Source organism: Varroa jacobsoni, unplaced genomic scaffold (genome assembly GCF_002532875.2).
Source record: "Varroa jacobsoni isolate VJ856 unplaced genomic scaffold, vjacob_1.0 scaffold_821, whole genome shotgun sequence".
Taxonomy (NCBI): domain Eukaryota; kingdom Metazoa; phylum Arthropoda; class Arachnida; order Mesostigmata; family Varroidae; genus Varroa; species Varroa jacobsoni.
Window position 1 is genome coordinate 386,954 of NW_019213723.1, and position 20,595 is coordinate 407,548.

At 40.4% G+C, this 20,595-nt stretch overlaps 1 protein-coding gene across 7 annotated transcripts in view; it reads right to left on the reverse strand.

Moving 5' to 3' along the window:
• The window catches only part of nompA (no mechanoreceptor potential A), a 54,115-nt gene that overhangs the window by 22,695 nt on the left and 10,825 nt on the right, over positions 1-20,595 (reverse strand). For 5 of the 7 annotated variants that reach the window (XM_022839705.2, XM_022839706.2, XM_022839707.2 and 2 more), the window contains exons 2-5: positions 8,271-8,371; positions 2,535-2,790; positions 1,204-1,479; positions 299-452 (exon numbers count right to left, since the gene is read on the reverse strand). In XM_022839705.2, coding sequence (XP_022695440.1) covers positions 299-452; positions 1,204-1,479; positions 2,535-2,790; positions 8,271-8,371 — 787 coding nt within the window. The remainder of the gene's footprint in view (positions 1-298; positions 453-1,203; positions 1,480-2,534; positions 2,791-8,270; positions 8,372-20,595) is intronic. The other 2 variants (XM_022839708.2, XM_022839703.2) reach the window with 1 other exon arrangement.

Genomic DNA, 20,595 nt, shown 5'->3' on the forward strand with positions numbered 1-20,595 from the left:
TCTACCAATTGTTAATGGTTAGCAGGTATTACTGCCTAGTTTTCTAAGGACAGTGAAGAACGTATGCATAGATGAGCGTTCATATAACTATTGAGTAGAGTTTTATCGTGTCAAGGGCATGATTTCAGTGTAATGAAGTGAGACATGTCAGATGATGAGTTTCAATAGGTAATCAATCGTTTATCCACGGTGATTTAGCGTAAGTTCGCTATTATAAATATTGTACCATCTTTTCGTGCGGATATTATCTGATTTAATAAAAGTCGGTATAATATATCGTGAACTCCCCGAAATGAACCTGCAGAAGAGGCCGCGTTCAGTGAGACTGCGGGTGCAGTAGTTCGAACATTCAGTTAGGTCTCGAACAGGAACTACTTCACGTTCGAATGCCCCATCCAGTTCTTTGCCACTTTCCAATATCAGAGCTGTTGTGGTACACATTTGTGAACCTGCTTGAAACATAAGACATACATAGTATTTAGTATCGTAGTATTTCCTCTATAACAGCTATGGTTGGTAAAAGTTACCGAAATAACAAAATGTTAAATTTAAAACGAATTTGCGTTGGGCTTATTTTACCGGCGTATGTATCGCTTTTCTCTCGGCTGAGGCCAATCGACAATTTGTGCCATTTTTCTCTGGTCGTTTCACAACAGAAGCGTGCGGAACTATAACACACCGCTGAGGACAACAAAATGCTTTCATTGCGTTGATAATCAATTAGTGAATGATCGAACCACAATCGGCGCTACTTAGTTTTCAAGTGGCCCTCGTCTTCCTGCCTGACAAGCGACAATCACCACCACGGCTCAAGACGACAGACTCGTACTGGAGCGCAGGTTACGAGGAACTTTCTGGACTTCAAAAAGCCAGGCAATAAAATTACCAGTTTGCAAAAAGCGTTAGTAGAAACGGGCGGCCTTAGAAAGTTTGGCGATGAATTCAAGTCTGTGTCCTGATCGTTTTTTAGATGTGGCCGTAATGCAATTCCAGCTATGAAGTAGCAGCGTTGACTTAGCTGTAGGCTATCTTCTTATACGGACTAAGCGCAAATAGTGATACCTTTGAAGCACCCGAATATAACTCATATATGTATGCACATATATATACTAGACAGTGATGTAAAACTTAGCTCAGTATTATGTTATAAAACGCCAAGAGGCAAATCAAGTGAAAAAGTGTACCTGAAAAACGTATACTTACTCGGAAGGCAAAGATTCTCCATGTAGTCGCTTTGCAGATCTTGTCTGAACCCCCGAGGGTTCATGTACCTCGTTTCGGAGCTGAGACGACACGTTTGTCTTTGTCGGTTGTACGACGCTGATCGACAGGCGAAGAGAATTTCATTGAGGCATTTGTCTTCACATTCCGTTCGATTGGAAGCGATCACCTCTTTATCACCAGCACTCTCGAATCGATAGCCGGGCGTACGATCGAACACGTAGAGCCGATTGGGGCACTCAGATTGTAATTTTCCCGCTAGACGAATTTGATTTATTATTAAGTGAATACATTAAGCAGATGAAATGTAATATGTTTTAATACGATATAGTATTAATACGTAACTGATAAGTCTAAAAGTAGGGGTCTACAAATGCTTCACCAATGGTGTCTTCTCCTGCTTTATGCTGCACCTGTTGAAAACCGTAATTTTTGAGCTGGATTTAGCGTGCTAGTCGCAGCGTGGGTGGCAGTAAAAGGGATCATCATGAATATTTGTTTTTATGCACACCTTACTTTTGTAAGTAATCGATTCTGTTTTACCATCTGCTTTGAATTTTGTCTGGCGGTTTTTTACGCCTTCAGATGTAGACATTTCGATGCCATGATCAGTTGCATTCGGAAGGTGTCGCATCGTTAACACTTACTAACTGCTAGTTATACTGGAGCATCTTTTTAATAAGGCTGGTGATGCTGACTTCAAAATAAGTTCAAAGCAACCCATAAATCGTGTATGCCAGAAACAACCCGTTGCTGTATCGCGTTAACTACCTTATTTGGATTTCTGTATTACTTTTTTATTTATTTATTAGATCGTCGCGTGCTTTGTTATATTCTTCTTCTGTTCTTGAATGCTTTTTATTCGTCCCTCGTAGATCAGATAAGGTTGTCTCGGTGTTTGTAGTTGAAGAACGTAAGCTATCACTTTTCCCGATAGTAATCAATTTGACTAGGTATATAATTATAACTAGGTAAATTCAATGACGCTTCTGAACCATAATCATTTCTTTCATTTCCTTAGATGATCACAATGAGTGCTTATCGTTTGCAACAGTTCTTTATACACCGAGAGAAATTAATCTGAGCGGAAAAAATCTTCATATAAAGCTCTCCTATCTTCAGAACGGTTAGCTATATTAGGAAAGATAATCGTCGCACATATAACCGTAAAACACTACTGGCAGATTTCTCACGAGAAAATTGTTTCAGCATGAATTTATATCTCTCTTTCTTTTGTCTCTGTTAAGATTCTTAGATAATAAAGCAACTCTTCCATATACGTTAGGAACTAGTAATAGAATACTGTTACACACAGGAAAGGCAAACTTCATTGTAATGCCACGCATTATTTTGGCGGACGAGGGATTCCGCTCCGTCAGGTTGCGACCTGTCGTAATACAGGTAGCAGACAGACTGCTTGAAATCCGGCGGAGTTGACGCAGTGGCACCTCGAAGACGTCCTGGCATAAAGTCGAACGAAAGGCAATGCGTTATAGCTGTAGTTTGATCCTTTTGACATCGGCGAACACATTCCTCGAGAACTTTAACCGGTTGTTCAGATCGAGTAATCTGTAACGAACATAAAAACAAAAATAATACGCGGCGTTACCTATTCAACCAAGCGCCCAATAGTGAGGTACTGTTCTGAACGAAACGTAACTAAGATATGTAAAATCAACTCTTCCATATACCGAAAACAGTGAATTATAGTTGTAGAACACAGTAGAATCGATTAGTTAAGCTATAACTCGTAAGATAATGTAAAGCGTAACACAAAGCTTTATAAATGACAGCCCATGGAACATTGTTAGCGGGTTCATTTCATTCATTCATTGATAATGGCAAAAGTTAGAATGGTGCGTGAATTCTTATTGGTTTCTCCTTGTAAGTGGGAGCTCCGAGCGAGCCCAATATAGGCGCGAACTTTTCTACCCTTAGTAGACTGCAGAGAATTTTACAAAAATTCTCTGCAGTCTACTAAGTTCTCTGCAGTTCTAGTTTAAGATGAGTCATATAGCAGATTGAAAAACTTACGTGAGTCAAGTTACTTACATTTTACATCTAGGCCCTTTACTTAATTCCTGCAAAACTTATTGACCAGCCGCTATTGTGGGAGGTAATGTTGTCGAGGGAAATTCTAATATTAACGAATAGTGGTGGAAGTGTCATACTGGGTTTGTAATCGTCGCGCAATGCGTCATTAACAACAAAGGCCTATTCTTCCCTGAAAAATGTTGAAGTATAATCTTACAGCATCGTTTGGAGGATCCAAAGGAAAAGCTCTTTCTAGCATGTGGTGGAAATCAGGATTTCATTATGCTTCACTCCCCATTTCAACTCGAATTGTGTAGTCGTTGCAGGGCAAAAACGGGTATTACCATGGACGTTCGATTTATTTATTTATTAGTAGTCCTGAGATATGCAGTAGGGCCGGCTACCACATCCCCTGAATCTAGGCGCGTTGCGTTCCTTTTTACAGCCACTTATTATTTACAGGATCGATAACAGTTACGTTAAGTTTGACCTGGGCTAAATTTCTCCTTGCTATACAGATTGATCAAAGCCAGGACACCTAAGGCTGTGTTTCAAACAAAATTTAGAGATCGCTTATGAGCACTCCGCTCCCTCGGAAAATTCCCTGCCAAGCTTAACGAAAATAATTACAGTTGGCAGCGTTGTTATTTTAGGTAATCGTATTTGCTCGCTAATCGGGTCCACTGCCGAACATCTAGGAGAAGCTCCCGCAATCTTGTTATCATCTCGAGGACATTTTCCTCAAGTAGAGTGACCACCCCCCCCCCACCCCACCCCGCCCATGATTCGATAATGAGTAATAGTGAGAAGTAGTTTTGTTTGTGAAGAGCTGAATCATATAGTTACAGTAACGGTAACACTGTAGGCGACCGTGGCAACTGTGGAGTCCCAAAAGCTAACTACGAAAATGTGCTAGAATAGGATACAGTGGGTACGTATGGTCCCCACTACTTTTGTATGCAAATACGATACACAGATGTGGTCTCTCTGCCACCGTCTTCTCTAATAAGATTTAAAGCGATGCTAGTCCAAGCGTTAGTGACAATCCTGACGGTTTATGTTATATTTGTTGGTCGTATCAGCAACACTTGAGACTTGCAATTTCATGTGTTCAACAGAATCATACTAGATGACCTCTAAAATAATATTAAGGTCCGTTTTCGAGGGTGATTTGATAAAAAATATTATCAGGATATAACTAATGTCTGAAAAAGCTAATAGTAACATAAAGCTTCTTCTTCTGTGCGCTCTAACAGCATACGCGTATAGTTTATCGAATGCCAAAAGTTGCAGGCCCTTCAGAACAAGTTTCATCCTCAAAAAAAAACATGATCTTACGCACTGATACTCCCTTACACCGTCTCCGAATGTTGGACGTTTTTCTTCTTACGAAGCTGGCAACCTCAAGGCTATCGTTGAGTGAAGTAATCAATCAATGGAATTATAAAGTCGAACAGAAAGCTATCGCGGACACGCATGCCTGCTTCTCCAAAAATCAATTGGCCTTTATAAATCGACTACAATGAAACTAATCAATATAATGGAGAAGCTCGCAGATACAGAAGCAGTTAAATAAAAAGAAAAAAATGTTCTTTGCATATTGCCATCTTACTAGTACAATAAAGAGCTGCAGTTTATGAAAACGCTCGCGTCGTGTTCAGGCTTGCGTCGGTGTACGCCAGGACTGAGAACACAGTGAGTAGACCTAGTAATCCTGAAATATAGATAAAGGCCTTATGGTATTTTGAAATTTTTCGTTCATTAAGGCGTCGTCTTTATTCTAGCATATGCGAAATTGTTGAGTGACCAATAGACTGACGAGGGTGGTGGGAAACAAAGAAAAAGGTTATCATTTATTGACGACGATTGGGAGCTGTTCAGTGTGCTACTGTAGTAAAGTCTACAATGAATTTGCTTACGCAGTAACTTTTTTTAGAACTTACTTAAAATGAATAAGTGAGTGAACGCAAGAAAATAAAAACATTGGAACACATAGGTAATGCTACCTTTCACTATGATTTTATAGGTTAGGCTTCGACTGGTGAAAAAGGAAGGTATTATTGTGTTTTCCAGGCCATGTACATTTTCTTTAAGTGCTTTTAGAAAAGATCCGCTTGGACATTGTTTAACACTCTGCTAATTATTATAAAGCCGCGTTAAACAGTAGCCCCAATTAGGCCAACAATCGGATCCGAATTAACTTTTGACTCGTAAGTTCAATTGCAGTATTTGTGTAGAAGTTACCATATGCCGTCTAACAGGATTGTTGCTCGAATAAATGCTCCAGGGATTCAAATTGTCGTTTGTCTACTTCGCTGTCCTTTTACCACAGAATCAAAGACCATAGCCGATATGACTCAGTGGTGTACTTTTGACAATGGTATAATGCTGTCAAAGCATAAATATGTGATGGTTCATTGTCTTTTAGCCATAATACATGACCGTTACTAAAATTTCTTGTGATTTTCGGATCATGATAGTAAGCAATCAGCATATCCAAGGCAAATTACGCATGACTGACATGCGGGTATTTAAGGAGACAATCCTTTTCATGAGCTTCGGTCGTTAGCCTCTGTTTGAAAGCAAGCTTTGCGTTAAATTCGCGTGTCCTGATTCAGAGGAGCTATCTTATAATACTAGGTTATTTATCTAGGACCTGCTCACTAGGTGAGACGCTTGTTAAGACCATGATTTTAACTGATTTTTATCATACAGAGATTAAGGTTGGGTCCGTAAAATGATTTCAAATGACAAAACAGTATCATAAGCCTCGTGAGTTTTGGGCTCGACATACCTCAGAACAAATTTCATCCATTTAAATCCAATTTTGTTGGTCTTCATTACTCACAAACGACTTAGCATTGTGTCGATATAAAACTTCTTTAGAAGAGATTCGTTCTCCTATTTTCAATCGTCCATTTCGAGTCCGAGTTAATATAGAAGCCCGTTTTTACTAGTGCAATGCAATATGAATATACTTCTGAGAGAACAGAGACACCTGAAAAAGCTGGCAGAATATACGTGACTGTATCCTTTTCAAGCTGTCAACCAAAAACACACACTGTCTACGTTTGATAGGGCACGATTTATCTACGGTTCGTAAAATATCAGCCTGCGGATAATATTTTATATAGACAGAGGTTCTCGAATGCATTTAATGGAAACGCATTCTTTTTCTTTTATTGAAAAGAAAAAAACAACGGACAGACACCTACGTAAAACGAATTTCTTAGATCTATACGAATATCTCGCCCGGGACAGCGAGCAATTCATACTGAATAATCAGTATCATCATTCATGAATGATGATGCTGATTCACTTTCGTAATTAGAAGCTGCAGAAGCTAACTGTCGTTCAAATAGAGAGCAAAGGGCACGCGCTGCAATACCAGGTGCCCTCTTTTATGTGAAACAGGTACAGTTCTACGAGCTAGTAGGTAGTGAGTGAATCTTAAAAGCGCCAAATTCAAGCTTACATTGCTCGTATTACAAAACCTGAACGGGGTAACAAAATTTAATATTATATCACTAATTAATATTTTATGAAAATACATTTCTAATAAGATATTATATATATATATATATATATTTACAATAAATTTCTCTTGCTACAAAAGCACTTCCCAAGGAAGACTTGACCCGGAAAAACTGTTATGTCTGTATCTTTGCTCGAATAAGTACTTTTCCAAATTGAGCACGTCATTACCATGTTTCACGATCTCGTGCCGGAGTTTCTAAGTATTAGCTTAATAATAATCCTTCGTAAAATAGCAGCCGATATGCGTGAAATGGTTTTACAATCATCGTTAAGAGCGCTCTCCATTAAGGCCATTTTCTAGCGATTTATTCAGCAGGCGATGTCAAATATTTTAGAGGTCAGACGTTTCATTCGTTCATAAGACTGCAGAGAATACGGAAACTAAACTGAAATGACGTATGGAATACAGGGATTCTGACCATGGGCGTGTTACTTTTCAGCAAACCAACGCAAACGAAGTATGTGAACTAATGGTTTTTCTTTCTGGACGTCCGGTTACAAGCGCAGCTAAGGCTCCCTGATAGACCTAGTTTCTAATTAAAACTTAATTCTGAATGTCGTTCGGAGTTTGCGTATGTTCCGTTGGTTTGTGAACGCTAGCAAAATGTTGTAAAGTAAATTTATTCTATTAGAAAAAAGTCGCCACCTCCTAATATAGTTTTTTCTTTACTCTATACACGGATGAACGGATGTTTTTTCGGGCATCTGCAAATGATTAAGCACGTTTAGGCTCGATATTTATTAGGCCGAACCCTGTCTAGTAAGCAGGCTATTACCGTGTATTTATACATTAGGTACCATGTTTCGATTTACTAGCTGCAATCGAAAATATTAAATTTATTTCTGAATCTGTACATAAGGTACTAACTCAAACGTCCTCGTTAGATTCATCACGTGCGGCATTATTAGAGAGATCTACAATGACTGACGAGCAGGCCAAACATGATTTGGACTTGATCGAATATTGTGCATCATTAGAATTATCACGACTTAATAATTTAGATCAAATTTAAAGTGATCCTTGCCGGCGGTGATCGTCGTGCAGGAAAAGGCATTGTGAAAGAACCACGTGTCCATGAGAAGTATCCATGCTATTGTGTATTGCGCTATTTCAGTTCTCTGGATGTAAGAAAATATTGAAAAATGTATGGGTAAAAAGGACTCGGAACATTTAAAACAGTACATTGATACAGTATAAATATGTGGAGGGACATTACCGATCTATAGTTTAGCTCTTTAGGTGACGAATAATAGGGACTGAAAACTCTTACGCCTACGGTTGTTGTTTACCGCAGCAGACGACATTCAGTCTAAAGATAAAGCAACGCGGAAATATACGATGCGCTGTTCATCAAGGGGGATTAGTGGTCTTCTTAGAAAACCAACTAGGTATGCTGTACGGCAAATCCCTGCTCCTTAAAAGCTTGGGATTGCACAAGTTGGCGCCGTTTCATGCTATGTTAAACTGTTATACATACCAACTCTACACGCTGCCTTCCTCCGCTGAAACCGGCACTAAGTTTATAGTCTGAAATTTTCTCATAAACCAGTTTTCCCAATCCATTGTTGCACGTTTGGGCTGAAACGAAGCACAAATTCAGTTTAGTACGCGGGGAAAATTGGCAATAATTATCAGCATCGCGAACTTACCATTCTGATTACTGTTATTTACTGCTAAAACTATTACTTGAGCCGATCCGTCAAGTAAGCGTTTATAACAGGTTCAACCGTCTGAAAGGTTTTTCTACGGTTGTGATTATTTGGTATTCATTTCATGTCCGTCATAGTTGATTCTACTGAAAAATAAACGTGGTTGGGGTAACAAAGTCTCAACTCGTCGGGAGGTAGATGGCAATTTCGAAATCGCAAGTAAAATATGCGCCGACGACGACCGTACCTTTCTGCGATGTGACTTGTCATATAGATAATGTTAAAGTGTTTGTGCGTTCTATTATTATTAATTGAAAGGTACATGAATGATAGGAAACACTCTTCTTTAACAAACATCAGGTTGCCTGACAGCTGTAGTGGTATGATTCACTACTGCCGATTCTAAATAAATTTATCGTTTTCAGGCCAACTTCTCATGCTAACGACAGACACGAATCCTATCCGGGTTTTTGTGTGACGCATGTGGTATAAACCAACGAAGGTTAAATATTGCTGGAGAATTATTAAATACTGTCGAGGGTGAACACTTGAAGGAGCGAAAAATTTAGACGCCTCTACCGTATTTAAAGAGAGCGTGACTAAAATATTCAGAATGGTTGTTTTTTTTCCCCAACTTTGGACAACGTCACGTTTCGTGATAATAGTCAGAATAATTCTGCACAAAATCACTTAATAAGATACCTCCAGGTGGAGCGTATGTTTTATCTGGGTTTTAATTTACCTATACTCTGGGTAACGACCCTGAATTTAGAAAATATACTGTGTAATCTGTTGGCATACACTTATCAATGGGAGAGAGGTCTGAGCAGGCTGAAAGTGATCAGAGTAAATATTCTAGTATTCTACGAACATACATCGGACCTTTCGTATAAATCGAAAATAAGTACTAGTCCGTACTTCCTGTCTTTTTACAGACCCGTATGTGCAAAAGGACTAAACTTAATAGTAAAAATTAGTTTTACCTAGTGTCCAACCACTTTTGTTTCGATCAACGGAATTTAATTCGGCGGCTGAGATATTTTATATAGATGCTCTTTTTGTTTATACACGAAAGAATATTGAAAAGGGAAGCAACAGAATCGGAGAGACGAATAATCTCAAATAGGCTGACTTGTTTGTTATTGTTGTTAGATCGAAAAAAAAAAAATGTTTATTCACAGTGCAAATAATAAAAGCTGCCAATTCTCGACCGAAAAGTGTTTGCCAGAACAATAATAAGCGCCTACTTTGCTATCTTACGGTTATGCCTCTTTAGTGAAGCCAAATACCTTACTCCGACTTTTCAATGAGTTGTTTTTATTTGTGAAACAGACCCTTTTGCAAACGATTTGCCGACAATAATCGAAACGACGTTCGCTTCTGAAAGCTAGTACTAGTTCTGAAGGTTGATGCATGGCTATTTGAAGATACACGCTGAAATTATCGGCATGGACGCATTTGTTTTTTGAGAGGGCATAAATATGGCAAAAGAAATTTAATGAAGTGGGTAATGTACGAAACTCATGCCGTAAACGAAAGCGTTATTGTTTTTGACAAAGGGAAAGTTTTTCGTGTTTATGCCGACGAGTACTTCAACGTACTATGTCGATGAACTTGGTGGATACGGGAACTTATTCGTGGGGTAAAATGTTCATGTATTTTTTACATTAATATACATCATATGTGTTATAAATGTGTATGTACTAGGTTTTTATTGGATGTATTTGTTCTATTACCACTAGATGTGTTAGCGACAAAAATGAATTAGAAGTATATAGAAATTAAGCGTTAGTCCTGTAGACGCGTAGGGAATTAAGTTCCCGGCCATTGGAGGTTCGGTGCAACGTTATAATGGCTAGCTAGTGAAGCAGCTTGATGGCAGTTGATGGATTTGACTAGAAAAGCGTACGTAATGTTTGAGCCGGAACTGAGCCCTTTGTCGGTTGGAGAAACGAGGCTATGTAAAGGCAATACGAAACGATGGTGTTGAAAATCTTTTATCTATGCATCGATATGTTAATGTTTTCAAATACGACTAGTGTCCGTCGGCCAAAATTAGGTTTTTTTCGGTGTCACTTGAAGTACTACTCAAGTCGATTTAATGAACGATTAACTGAATCAATTGTATTGAGGTTAATTGAGAGTCCATTGAAAAAAAATTGATACATTGGCCGATGAGCAAGCAGGCCCATACGAAGGCGTCGTGTATTATTTTTTTTTTTCCTTTCTAGTTTTGACAGATTAAGGGTTTATGCATCATGCAGATCAGATTTAACTGTTTGACAAACAGTATCGGTAAATTACATTATCGATATTATCTATAAGCAAGATTGAATATTTTTCCTTTGTCTAACCTCCGCAATGGCTACATTTTGCTTACTCTAATAGAGCCAATGGCTATTCGGAGGTTTTTCCAGTGATTAAATTATTTATGAAGCCTTAATACATCACTCCAAGATTATAATATTAAATTTAGCTGATTGAGTTCTTTGATTTCAGCCGTTATTAGTTCGTCGTTAGCACTTTGATGAAAACAGGAAATGGTGCACAATGTATAAAAAAACGCAGGCTTCTTCGTTGCCCGCTTGCACAATCTGTAATCCCGGTAACGGCAATAATCATCAAGGATGACTATGCATGTATTTCGGACGTGGGAATTATTAGAGGTTCTATTTACCATATTATAGCGCATATGGAATTCTAGTGGGAAAATAGGCCACATTTAATCGCGAGGGCCTCGCCTGGAAGGATGTTAAGATAGAACAAAATCAATCAAAACATGTATTATTCCCATATGATTAGGCTTCTAATTTTTTGAAAATATTCAGATTTCCAGCAAAGAGCGTTACCGTTTTCATTTTATGCTATAACATACATCACACCGGTCACATTAGTGAATATTTACACCTTTTCAAAACGGCCGTTAACCATTTTTGGCTTATTTTGGTACCCATCGATAAACAGGCAAGCCTGAAGTTTCTTAACTTCGTAGCGGTCGAAAAGTCTGCGTAATTAGCCTATCTGTCACACTAATAGTAAAGTCATAAATTGCCGTTAAACTTCGATAATTGATACTTATACTTTTCTGACCATGTGTGAGGCATTACATTAGATTTCGCAGAATTTTAGGGCGAATCAACTAACATTACTGCAGTAGCTAAAACCCTGGCGACGACCTAAACTGTCACTGAAAAGTTGTCAAGACCCAATTTCAGCACCAGTGACGGTCTATTTTAACTTAACGAGAATAGTCACTTTTAGATGTTTATTACTGAGCGAATAACAGGTTTCTCGGATTGAGTTAAATTGCAGAAGTTATTTACCCTTCATATGAGAAAAACCAGCGGGACGTAACGGACATATATCAATAGAGGGCATTTTCGTTCCAACCGAGTGCCTCTTTTGCATTTGTTCTTGGTGCACCGTAATGATATTGTTACTTCGATGACTTAAGGGTCACTGGTGCGCTGTGGACGTTAAGCGGTGGGGCGATCAGCGATGCGTTTTAAAAAAAAAACGCATCGCCGAGTGCTTATTTAAATTCAAAAAGAGCGTTCATTTGAATTTAATCAAAATGAAAGCGGGTTTCTGAGCACCTTATGTTCCTCTGCAAGAATAACCCAGAATGTATTAATTGCAGGGGCCCACTTTTAGCAAAGAACATAGAGGAGCATTGAGGGCCTAAAAAAGGACCGCTAAAAAGACCCAAGTGGAAATTGGTATGCGGATCGTCTACCATGTAGGAAAACACGCGGCTCATTCTACCGTGTTCCTAGTAACAAAGTCCCTTAATGCAGAAGTGCACATAACTCGAATCAAATACCGGTGCAGGACATAGGATCGATTGAGTCCTTTCTACAGTGCAGTGGTAATATTTTTAGCTGCTAACCGAAAGGACTAACTAGTTTAAGTTGGGATCTCGACGTTTACACACTCAAACCTTCCAGTAAAAAGCCCAGTAATAAAAGAAGACAGCGGTGTTTAAAGAGTGCTAGTTAGGTTTACAATAAAATTCAGATTCACTTACCGAAGAGTTAAGTGTTTTAAGTTTAAATTTCCGAATCATCGCCTGAAGATCAAATTTTCCTTTTTAACGGATCTAAGCTGCCATCCGATAATTATTGTCAGACCAAGGTTGCAAGTAATACCGCGCATTCATATGCCCATCCGTCTAACAAGCTACGGAAGTTTTTTAGACCACGCGTCTCCGTTTCTTCTTTGCTGTAAGCAATAGTCTGCCACTCGATTTGGTTACAACGTCGACCGTACTTAGGTTGATAAAGCTTCTTACTCCTCTTTCGTCGTTATTTGAGTCACTGACATTGGTGACTGTACTCCGTAGAAGCAATTACGGGGGATCAAGACATCGCTAATCAGTCGGCGTCGCCAATCAGCGAGCTTTCCCCCTGGCGTCCTCAACTCTAAAGCCTAAGTCTATGGGGCTTCCGGCATGAGACCAATGAGGCCGAGATTTTGTGCCTTTTTCGCCGCGTAGCTCTAAAAACAAAGATCGCAAATGGCTCATCATAGTTTTTCATTCTTACCTGAGTGTTACAACCCCCGCTACAACTAACGGGGCTTTATCTGTGTACTTCGTAACATCTTTAGCTCTGTCTTGAAAGGATCTGCGTGTTTTTTGCCTGGTTCCAAAATCGAACGTTCTTCAACTGAAAAGCCCCTCACCAGAAACGCTTGAGAACATAGCTTACCGGAACGATATATGAGAGTAGGTGATCTTACAAGTCGCCCCTATATCCCGTGTAGATTTAGTCTAGCTGGCAATGTCAAGTGATGATATTATGTCGGGTGTCAGGTATTTACTAGCCAGGTTTTCGGTGCTCCAGCAGAAAGACCTGCTCTGACAGAGTCGTACTGGCTGAAGTCATCTTTCAATGGATGCCGGCTACAATTCGACACCGTTTTGTTTATCTTTATGTAGGATAAAGAGTCTTTTATCGCTAATTCATTCACACAAAGGAGATCAGGGGTTGAAGTAGAATAGAAACAATCAACAAAAAGGCGTTAGTCTTCACCGGTTAAAATGAGGGCAATATGATAGTGCCGAGGGTGCCAAAAATACAAGTAGAACTATTTAGAAGCCCATGCAATGACAGTCAGGAGAGTTTGCAATATTTATTATAGCACCGTTAACTTATATCGTTTTGCCTTCAACTGAACTTAGACGGGTCGCGCACGCTACGATGGTTTATTGTCAGTCGTGTTCGATGGTTAAGAATTTTGGCAAAGCTTTCTGCCCCCTAAAGGCCATGCCGCGGACGCGTTTGAGCAGTTTAGAAGATTACTTTCGACTGAACAAAAAAGGCCATCACTCTTAGAGAAGAGATCGGGTATATCACACACATACAAGCCGATAACCACCATCGGCCCCACTGTTTCTCCGCGAACTGTAAAGGTTACCTTGACGCAAAGCTTTCCGGCCCTTCAACCTACAATTAGTTCGAAAACTCAGAACAAACCTCAGGTAAGAATAAACTACAGGTATGAATAATTGATGTATTCAACGTATATTAACTCATTTACTTGTCTGTGAGTACCTTTCGTTTTGTATCCTTATACATGGTAACGTGTTTTCCTACTAAACTTAAGGACATGTAAAATCGTCTAGATTCGAATTCGGACGTATATACAGTCCATTTCGCGCTGAACGTCAGCCGTTTGAAACCATGCTTATCGACAGTACCGGACCAGAAAGCCGAGACACTAAGAAAAGCGCAATTAAAAAGAATTTGCCTGATTTCCCTTTTGGCCAGCCGATTGTCCCAAGTTTTTAATAATAGAGGTAAATTTCCGTGTTCAGCATCTTGTTCGCCTCAAAAATCTGTCAAGATAGCGAGCAGGTAAGTGGCAGGTCGAAACTATAAATGCCAGAATTGAGTGCAGTCGCCTAATTTACGGGAACTGGTGTCACCCGAACTCGACTGCGCCTGAGTATATGGCCTTTGCACCTCTTATCATCGCGGTGAGGTTGCAATTGTATATCAAATAGTGACACCATATGCTCTATGGCAAGCTAGGCCCTAAAGTAGGTTAGGGTCTATAAAGTTGCGTCAATTCAAGGAACTGCTTTGCAGCAAATTCTCACGGTTCGCCGACCTCGAATACTCTTTTCTCAAAGGGCAACGGATCTTGTGGTTGAGGCATTCGCTTCGGATATGGCTGAGAGCAAATGGGGAAAATGACCTAGCGAGACTCAGGATACGTATATATATATATGTAGATTCAGCGGAAGCGAGACCACCACGTATGCTTGGCCGCCCATAGATTGTAGCAAGTCCATTCAAGGAGGGACCAAAAACTTTCAACACAATTTGCTTTTTTACACAGAAAATTAATTGATACGGAATGCTAACAATCTTATTGGTGTGTTTTGGGTAACTTTTAATGCGTTGCATGCATTTATGAGAACCGAAATAATTCGATTATGCTACGTACACAATATTACGTACTGGATGGAAATGAGAACTATTAAAAAGTTTCTGTATTTAAGGTAGATAGTTCAAGTTTATTTTGCACATACTTTATTTGGTAATAGACCACACGGAAAAGTACTATCGAGACAACGCGGAAATTAAAGTAAAAATTTGGCTGTACAAGCTAAATTATGCTTGTTTTTAACTATGAATATAACTTGGATAGGTCTGACATCTGACATCGTTGAAGTTGTTAGTTGCCAGATGGATGTACTCTATATAGTATATCGTTCCTTTCAGCAAAGTTCTAGCAGGCTCTTTGAGTATATGCATCAGCGGTACCGTTCCTTTCGATTATAAGCCACAATTAGGTATGAACACTTCCCTGTATCTCCGTTGATCTTGTATTGGAGCTTCCGGAGGTCAAAACCGGAAACAACCGTAGCTCACAAGTCGCTAGATCAATTAACTATCTATTTTAATCGTGGTATAATTGATATATATTCAGTCGCCTTCGTAGGAGTGGTTCCACTGTGCTTTATAGTTGACGAAAAATTAATATCAGAGACTGGCTTAAATGATACAGTTCGACAATTCTATTTGTCTTATAATTTCGTAAGAGCTAATAGTTTTCCAAACACCTAAATAAGTCTACTATCATTTACTACTACGACCTTTGCGCTATAGTGGTTTACCTACATTCTAAACGTACAGTCAATGCTACCAACGCTGGTCGTCAAGGCGTCGCTGGCATTAAGGTTAAATCGACTGCGAGACACACACAAGCCCCACCGTACCATAAGTATGCAACAATGAGCTTTTAGAACAAGATCGTCTTCGTTGCCGTCTTTTTCGTCATCGATTGCTATCGACTACGAACGAAGGCGGACCAAAGAGGCCAGTCATTGACGTGCCGGCTGCATTAGCGGCTGCTAAGGAAGCCCACTTGGTTAGCGTCTCAGCTTGATTTGACGTCGTATCATCATTTTGACCTAGCACAGAGGAACTTATTCAGGTTGACTCGCTTCCAGCTGCGCTGGCTTATGTCTTCCTATCTAGTGGAAGGAGACTACCGAACTAGCGTCGTCTCGCTGATCTTACTGCTAAACCACTATCCAGCCACGCCCTGTTCATCCCACTCAGCGTGCGCCGTTACCGCGATTGTTGTGGACTTTTAGAAGGGTCGTCGGCCGAAACCGAAATGTTCGCTAGTTTTCATTTCCCCAACATACCCCTCACGAATCGACGATGCACGAACAGATATGCAACCAGGCACAGAGATATGTACATCCAGCGAGTCACGCAGATACTCAACGACAACAGAACATGCATCTGCTTCGCGAGGATGCAGACATAGCGACGGGTTGAAATTGCACTGGAAAGCGTTCAATTTCAAAGTTTCCCGCGTGTGCTATTTACTCGATTAGAGAGAGAGGGATAAAAAGAGAAAGAGCCGTCGAACGGTATCCCTTGAGCCAAAGCGCCACCATGTGGAGCCCGTTATATGTCTTCTCGGTACGCCAGAGGAATCCACAGTGTATGAGTTTCTTTGCCGAAGCTGCTGCTTTTCCACTTGCTACTTCGCTGAGAGCCGCTGCGCGTTGTTTCGCAACTCAAAGATCTTTGCGTTTCTTTTTCGAACGATTCACCCCTCGGAAGAACGCGACAAACCCACATACCAATCATTAACCAACAGCTCGACTATGTGCAAGCGCGTATTGTCGGAATTCTGCGTCTGCCCCATCGCCCACTGTTCGCCTCGTTTCAGCCGGTCGCCCAGCCCATTTGCTCTCGGTTTGGGCTAGCTTAAGGGGCTTTGTACATTCATCCGCACATTTACACACAACGCAGTCGTTATTAGCGGGTATAAATAAATAGGGGGTCAACACAGCGGCAACAGTAGAAATGCTGGTGCGGTGGAGTGGGATGGCCTTCTCGAAAAACTCCGGCCAACATTCTTTAGCCGTTGCTTGTGGCTATTCCTTATCTATCAGATTTGAAAAGAAGGGCCCAGTTGGCCAGTTGGATTGGTCTTTTAATAGCCAGGCAGAAAGATAAAGATCACGGTAAACGGGGTGCTTCTCGAAACCCAAATACAGAAATATCTAACTATTGTCTATTCAATTATCACTATTACACAAATATAAATAATTACTTAAGTATATACAAGAGCTAAATATGGCACGGGAACATTATGTTATATAGTTGTGTATGTGCTGAAGCGGCAGTGTCGCATCTATCAGTGTTAGACGATAAGCAATATTTCGTCATTTGGCGCCTCAATTATATTGAACAGGAACAGTAAAAATTAAAGAAACAATGGAAGCATCGTTTTAAGATGGTGCTAGTCATTATCAGTCCTGATAATCAAGCACTTTTTCCAACGGTATCATACACTATACAATGTGTGTAACCACACAGAATCAACAAACTCTGTATACGTTCTAATTTTAGACGATGATAAATTTGTATATGACGTTAAACTCGTTTGTTTGCAATAGCTAAGAGAATACTCGAAAAAAAGCTGACGTTTCAGAAAACGAATAGAGATAGCCATGCTATTAGAATGCAACTTTCTAATATAGATATTTTATTATGTAAATATTATCGATTTCTTTTTCGTCCGTTACGTATTACTCTATTACTGATCTATTGTTAGCTAGTTAGCTGCAAACAGGGCTAATAGAATTATTAAAAACGCGCCATCTTTTATACATATTTTATCAAACGGTGATACTTTCCAATTCAATTCGAGCACTGCCAGATTCATTACAGTATGCGACGAACCAAACTATTTCATATTATAATTTTTTTGACGTCTGTCTCGCTTTTTCTACCGAAATGCCTACAGACTATGAGACTTCATAGCGTCAAGTCATAGCTTCGAATTGGATCGTGGAATAGGTGATTTTTACCATTGATAGCCACACTGGAGTTAGTATCGATGAACTCAGCCAAGTGTTTCCCTGCAGCTCTCAAGGAGGCACATACGGGAACAAAGGTGAATACAGTCTTTTCATCCCAAATCCTGCTAGATAGGCCCACTAGCGGCCTATTTCCAAAAGTTGCTTTAGCTAGTGTCGTTAGCGCTGGTGTCCCAATTACTACTTCGGCGATTATGTATTAGCGTGACTGCTCGATGTTGGCAGCATGAAGACGCTGCCTGCCAGCACCAATGACCTACCCCCCCCCTCTCTCTCTCTCCCCACCCTACCCCTTCGCGAGTGAGAGCTGGGGTGCATTACAAAATTTCTACTGTCGATATCTTCGTCACAGCCACGAACACAATTCGTTCTATTTTTAGTGTTCCCTTAGTTATACGAGGCGAGCCAATTTGGGCTATTTCCACTTCGCTGGGCCTTACCCCCGGGCTGAAATATCTTTGGATGCCTGTCTCAGTGGGTGTCCGCCTACTAGCGCCGCGGTTTCGGTCATCATCGCCTGAAATCTGAATATTTTTGTTGCCACTGCGATTATCATCGTTGTTGTCGTCGTTGCCGTAGCGGAACCAGACAGAAACAAAGAGCCGAAAAGCGCATGTCTATAACAACAGGGTTCCTAGTGACCTCATTAATATTAATGCTATTGTTATTTAGGGGACGCCTCATGCAGTAGGTCCGTAATCGCCAGCCTACACTTAGACCACAGAAACTGGCAACGGTGGGAGGACTGCGATAAGGCAATAATCGGTATGCGATCGTTTGGTTTTGTATTCTACCGAAAAAATTCTGCCGTATAGCAGAAGGTTTTTTAGCAGAACTAGCGTTTCGCAGAACGCCCTGCCTGTCTGTCTTGCGTCAACAGAAACGCTAGTAGAGTAGCTATTGTTGAAGTAGTTGAACCATGGATAGATAAACCTTTGATCTAAACGTGGACGCTATCCCAGCTGACAAAAACCACGTGCCACTAAGATTGTACGAGAGTGTTTTCATACATCCATCCATTTGTCTGTGTATATACGTCGATACGGTACTTTGTTGGTAAATGTCGACAAAGCGTCTGGCTGGGGCAGAATTGCTCGTTAACGGACGAATGAATTATTTTTCACGTCCAGATTTTCATTACTAATGCTCGCAGCAGAATCTCCCACAGTTCATCGCTGCACAGAATTATACGTGGCTACATACACAGAAGGAATGAGGAAGCTATGCCAGTCGCAAGGTTGTTATATTATGTTTCGTTATCTGTAGCGTGAAACGATACTACTGACCAATTTTATTGTTTGGCGCATCCGTAAGTTATCAGAAAAACATTTTCAGCCAGCTCTTTCTATTATGTTTTTTTATGAGCTGCATAACGGGTCAACCTTTCCCGCCATCGTGTCTAATTCAAACCAACGTCAAACTATAGATGGCAATGAAATAAAGCTTACTATTTAACCAGTAACAAAGTGTTATCGTGAATAATGCTCCCGGAGTACCTGATAATTTTTCCTGTTCTAGTCTACCATATTATGAACCTATATGATACAAAACAGATGCGTGTGCCACCGCAGAAGCGAGGAAAGGCTTATCGTATATTATATAAAACGGGTGGGGGCCAGCCGTTCGAATACTTTAGAGCGTGACATGCATGAAGTATTTACCAGCCGCGAATATCGCCGCGAGTGGATGTCGAGTTGCTTTAAAGGCCACACGACAAGTAGACGCAACAGGAACGCGATAAGTAGCTAAAAATTTCGATGTACGCGTTGAAAACCTTCCCCACCAGTGACATCATTACAGCGCGGCAATATGAAATAGGGTGAAACACACTGGAAGCTAGAAGGTGAGCTCCCCTTATCTCGGTCACCCAGAAGTGTAATGATTAAAAGCTACGACGAAAACTTAAAAAGACCACTACCTCACAATCATCATATAAGGGACCTTATAGTAGTTATATGCTCATTTCTATAGAGTTAATTAGAAGGGATATGGTGCGGAAGGCGCACGTATTGTATGCCCCTGTTGTCAGGAAGGATGATTAACAGGGAGTTATTGCGTGCTTCGTATGCGTTTGCAATTGGGTAGAAAATAAAAATCATTGTCTACAATATCGAACAGAGCCGCTGCGATTTCAAATTGGCCTCCTTATTGCTGCGACTCAGATGATTTATATAGAGGAACAATCAAAATGTCCACCCACCTAGGTGGATACTCAACATTATCAAATGAAACATTTACCCAGTTGGGTGTTTCAAGTTTGTCCGATACTTAAGCGGTTAAGCATTGCTTACCATCGAGCGGCTGGTCTTTTTACGACAAATATAAGAAAAGTACCTGCAACATGTGCGCTTGTACGTGGAGTAGATCAGAGATCTGGGCTGATGCGCCGCTATGGCAAGCGGAACATCTGGCTCGACCGGTATATCCTTTCGTCCGCAAAATAAGAGGCTACTCCCTGACCTCGGCGATAACGTCTGCGGCGAATGTGATCCCTGCCTGCCGCATTTCTGGAAGTCATACGCTAATGAACTTCCAGGAGCCATCGTATTTTCATTATAGCCTTTTCCCATAATAATAATTACGATGTACATAAATATTTGACGATCGAATATATGCACAACTCAAGTATCTGTGCTTGTGTCCAATAGTCTATATACTGATTTTATCGACATGACCAAGTTAATTAGGTTCCGTCGTTTATACTGCTCGAGCACAGGTAGATTAACGCAAAGCGGCCGAGGTTGTTGAAAGAAAAAAAATACACCAAAGATATACATTCAGCTTAAGCCTGTTAGCTC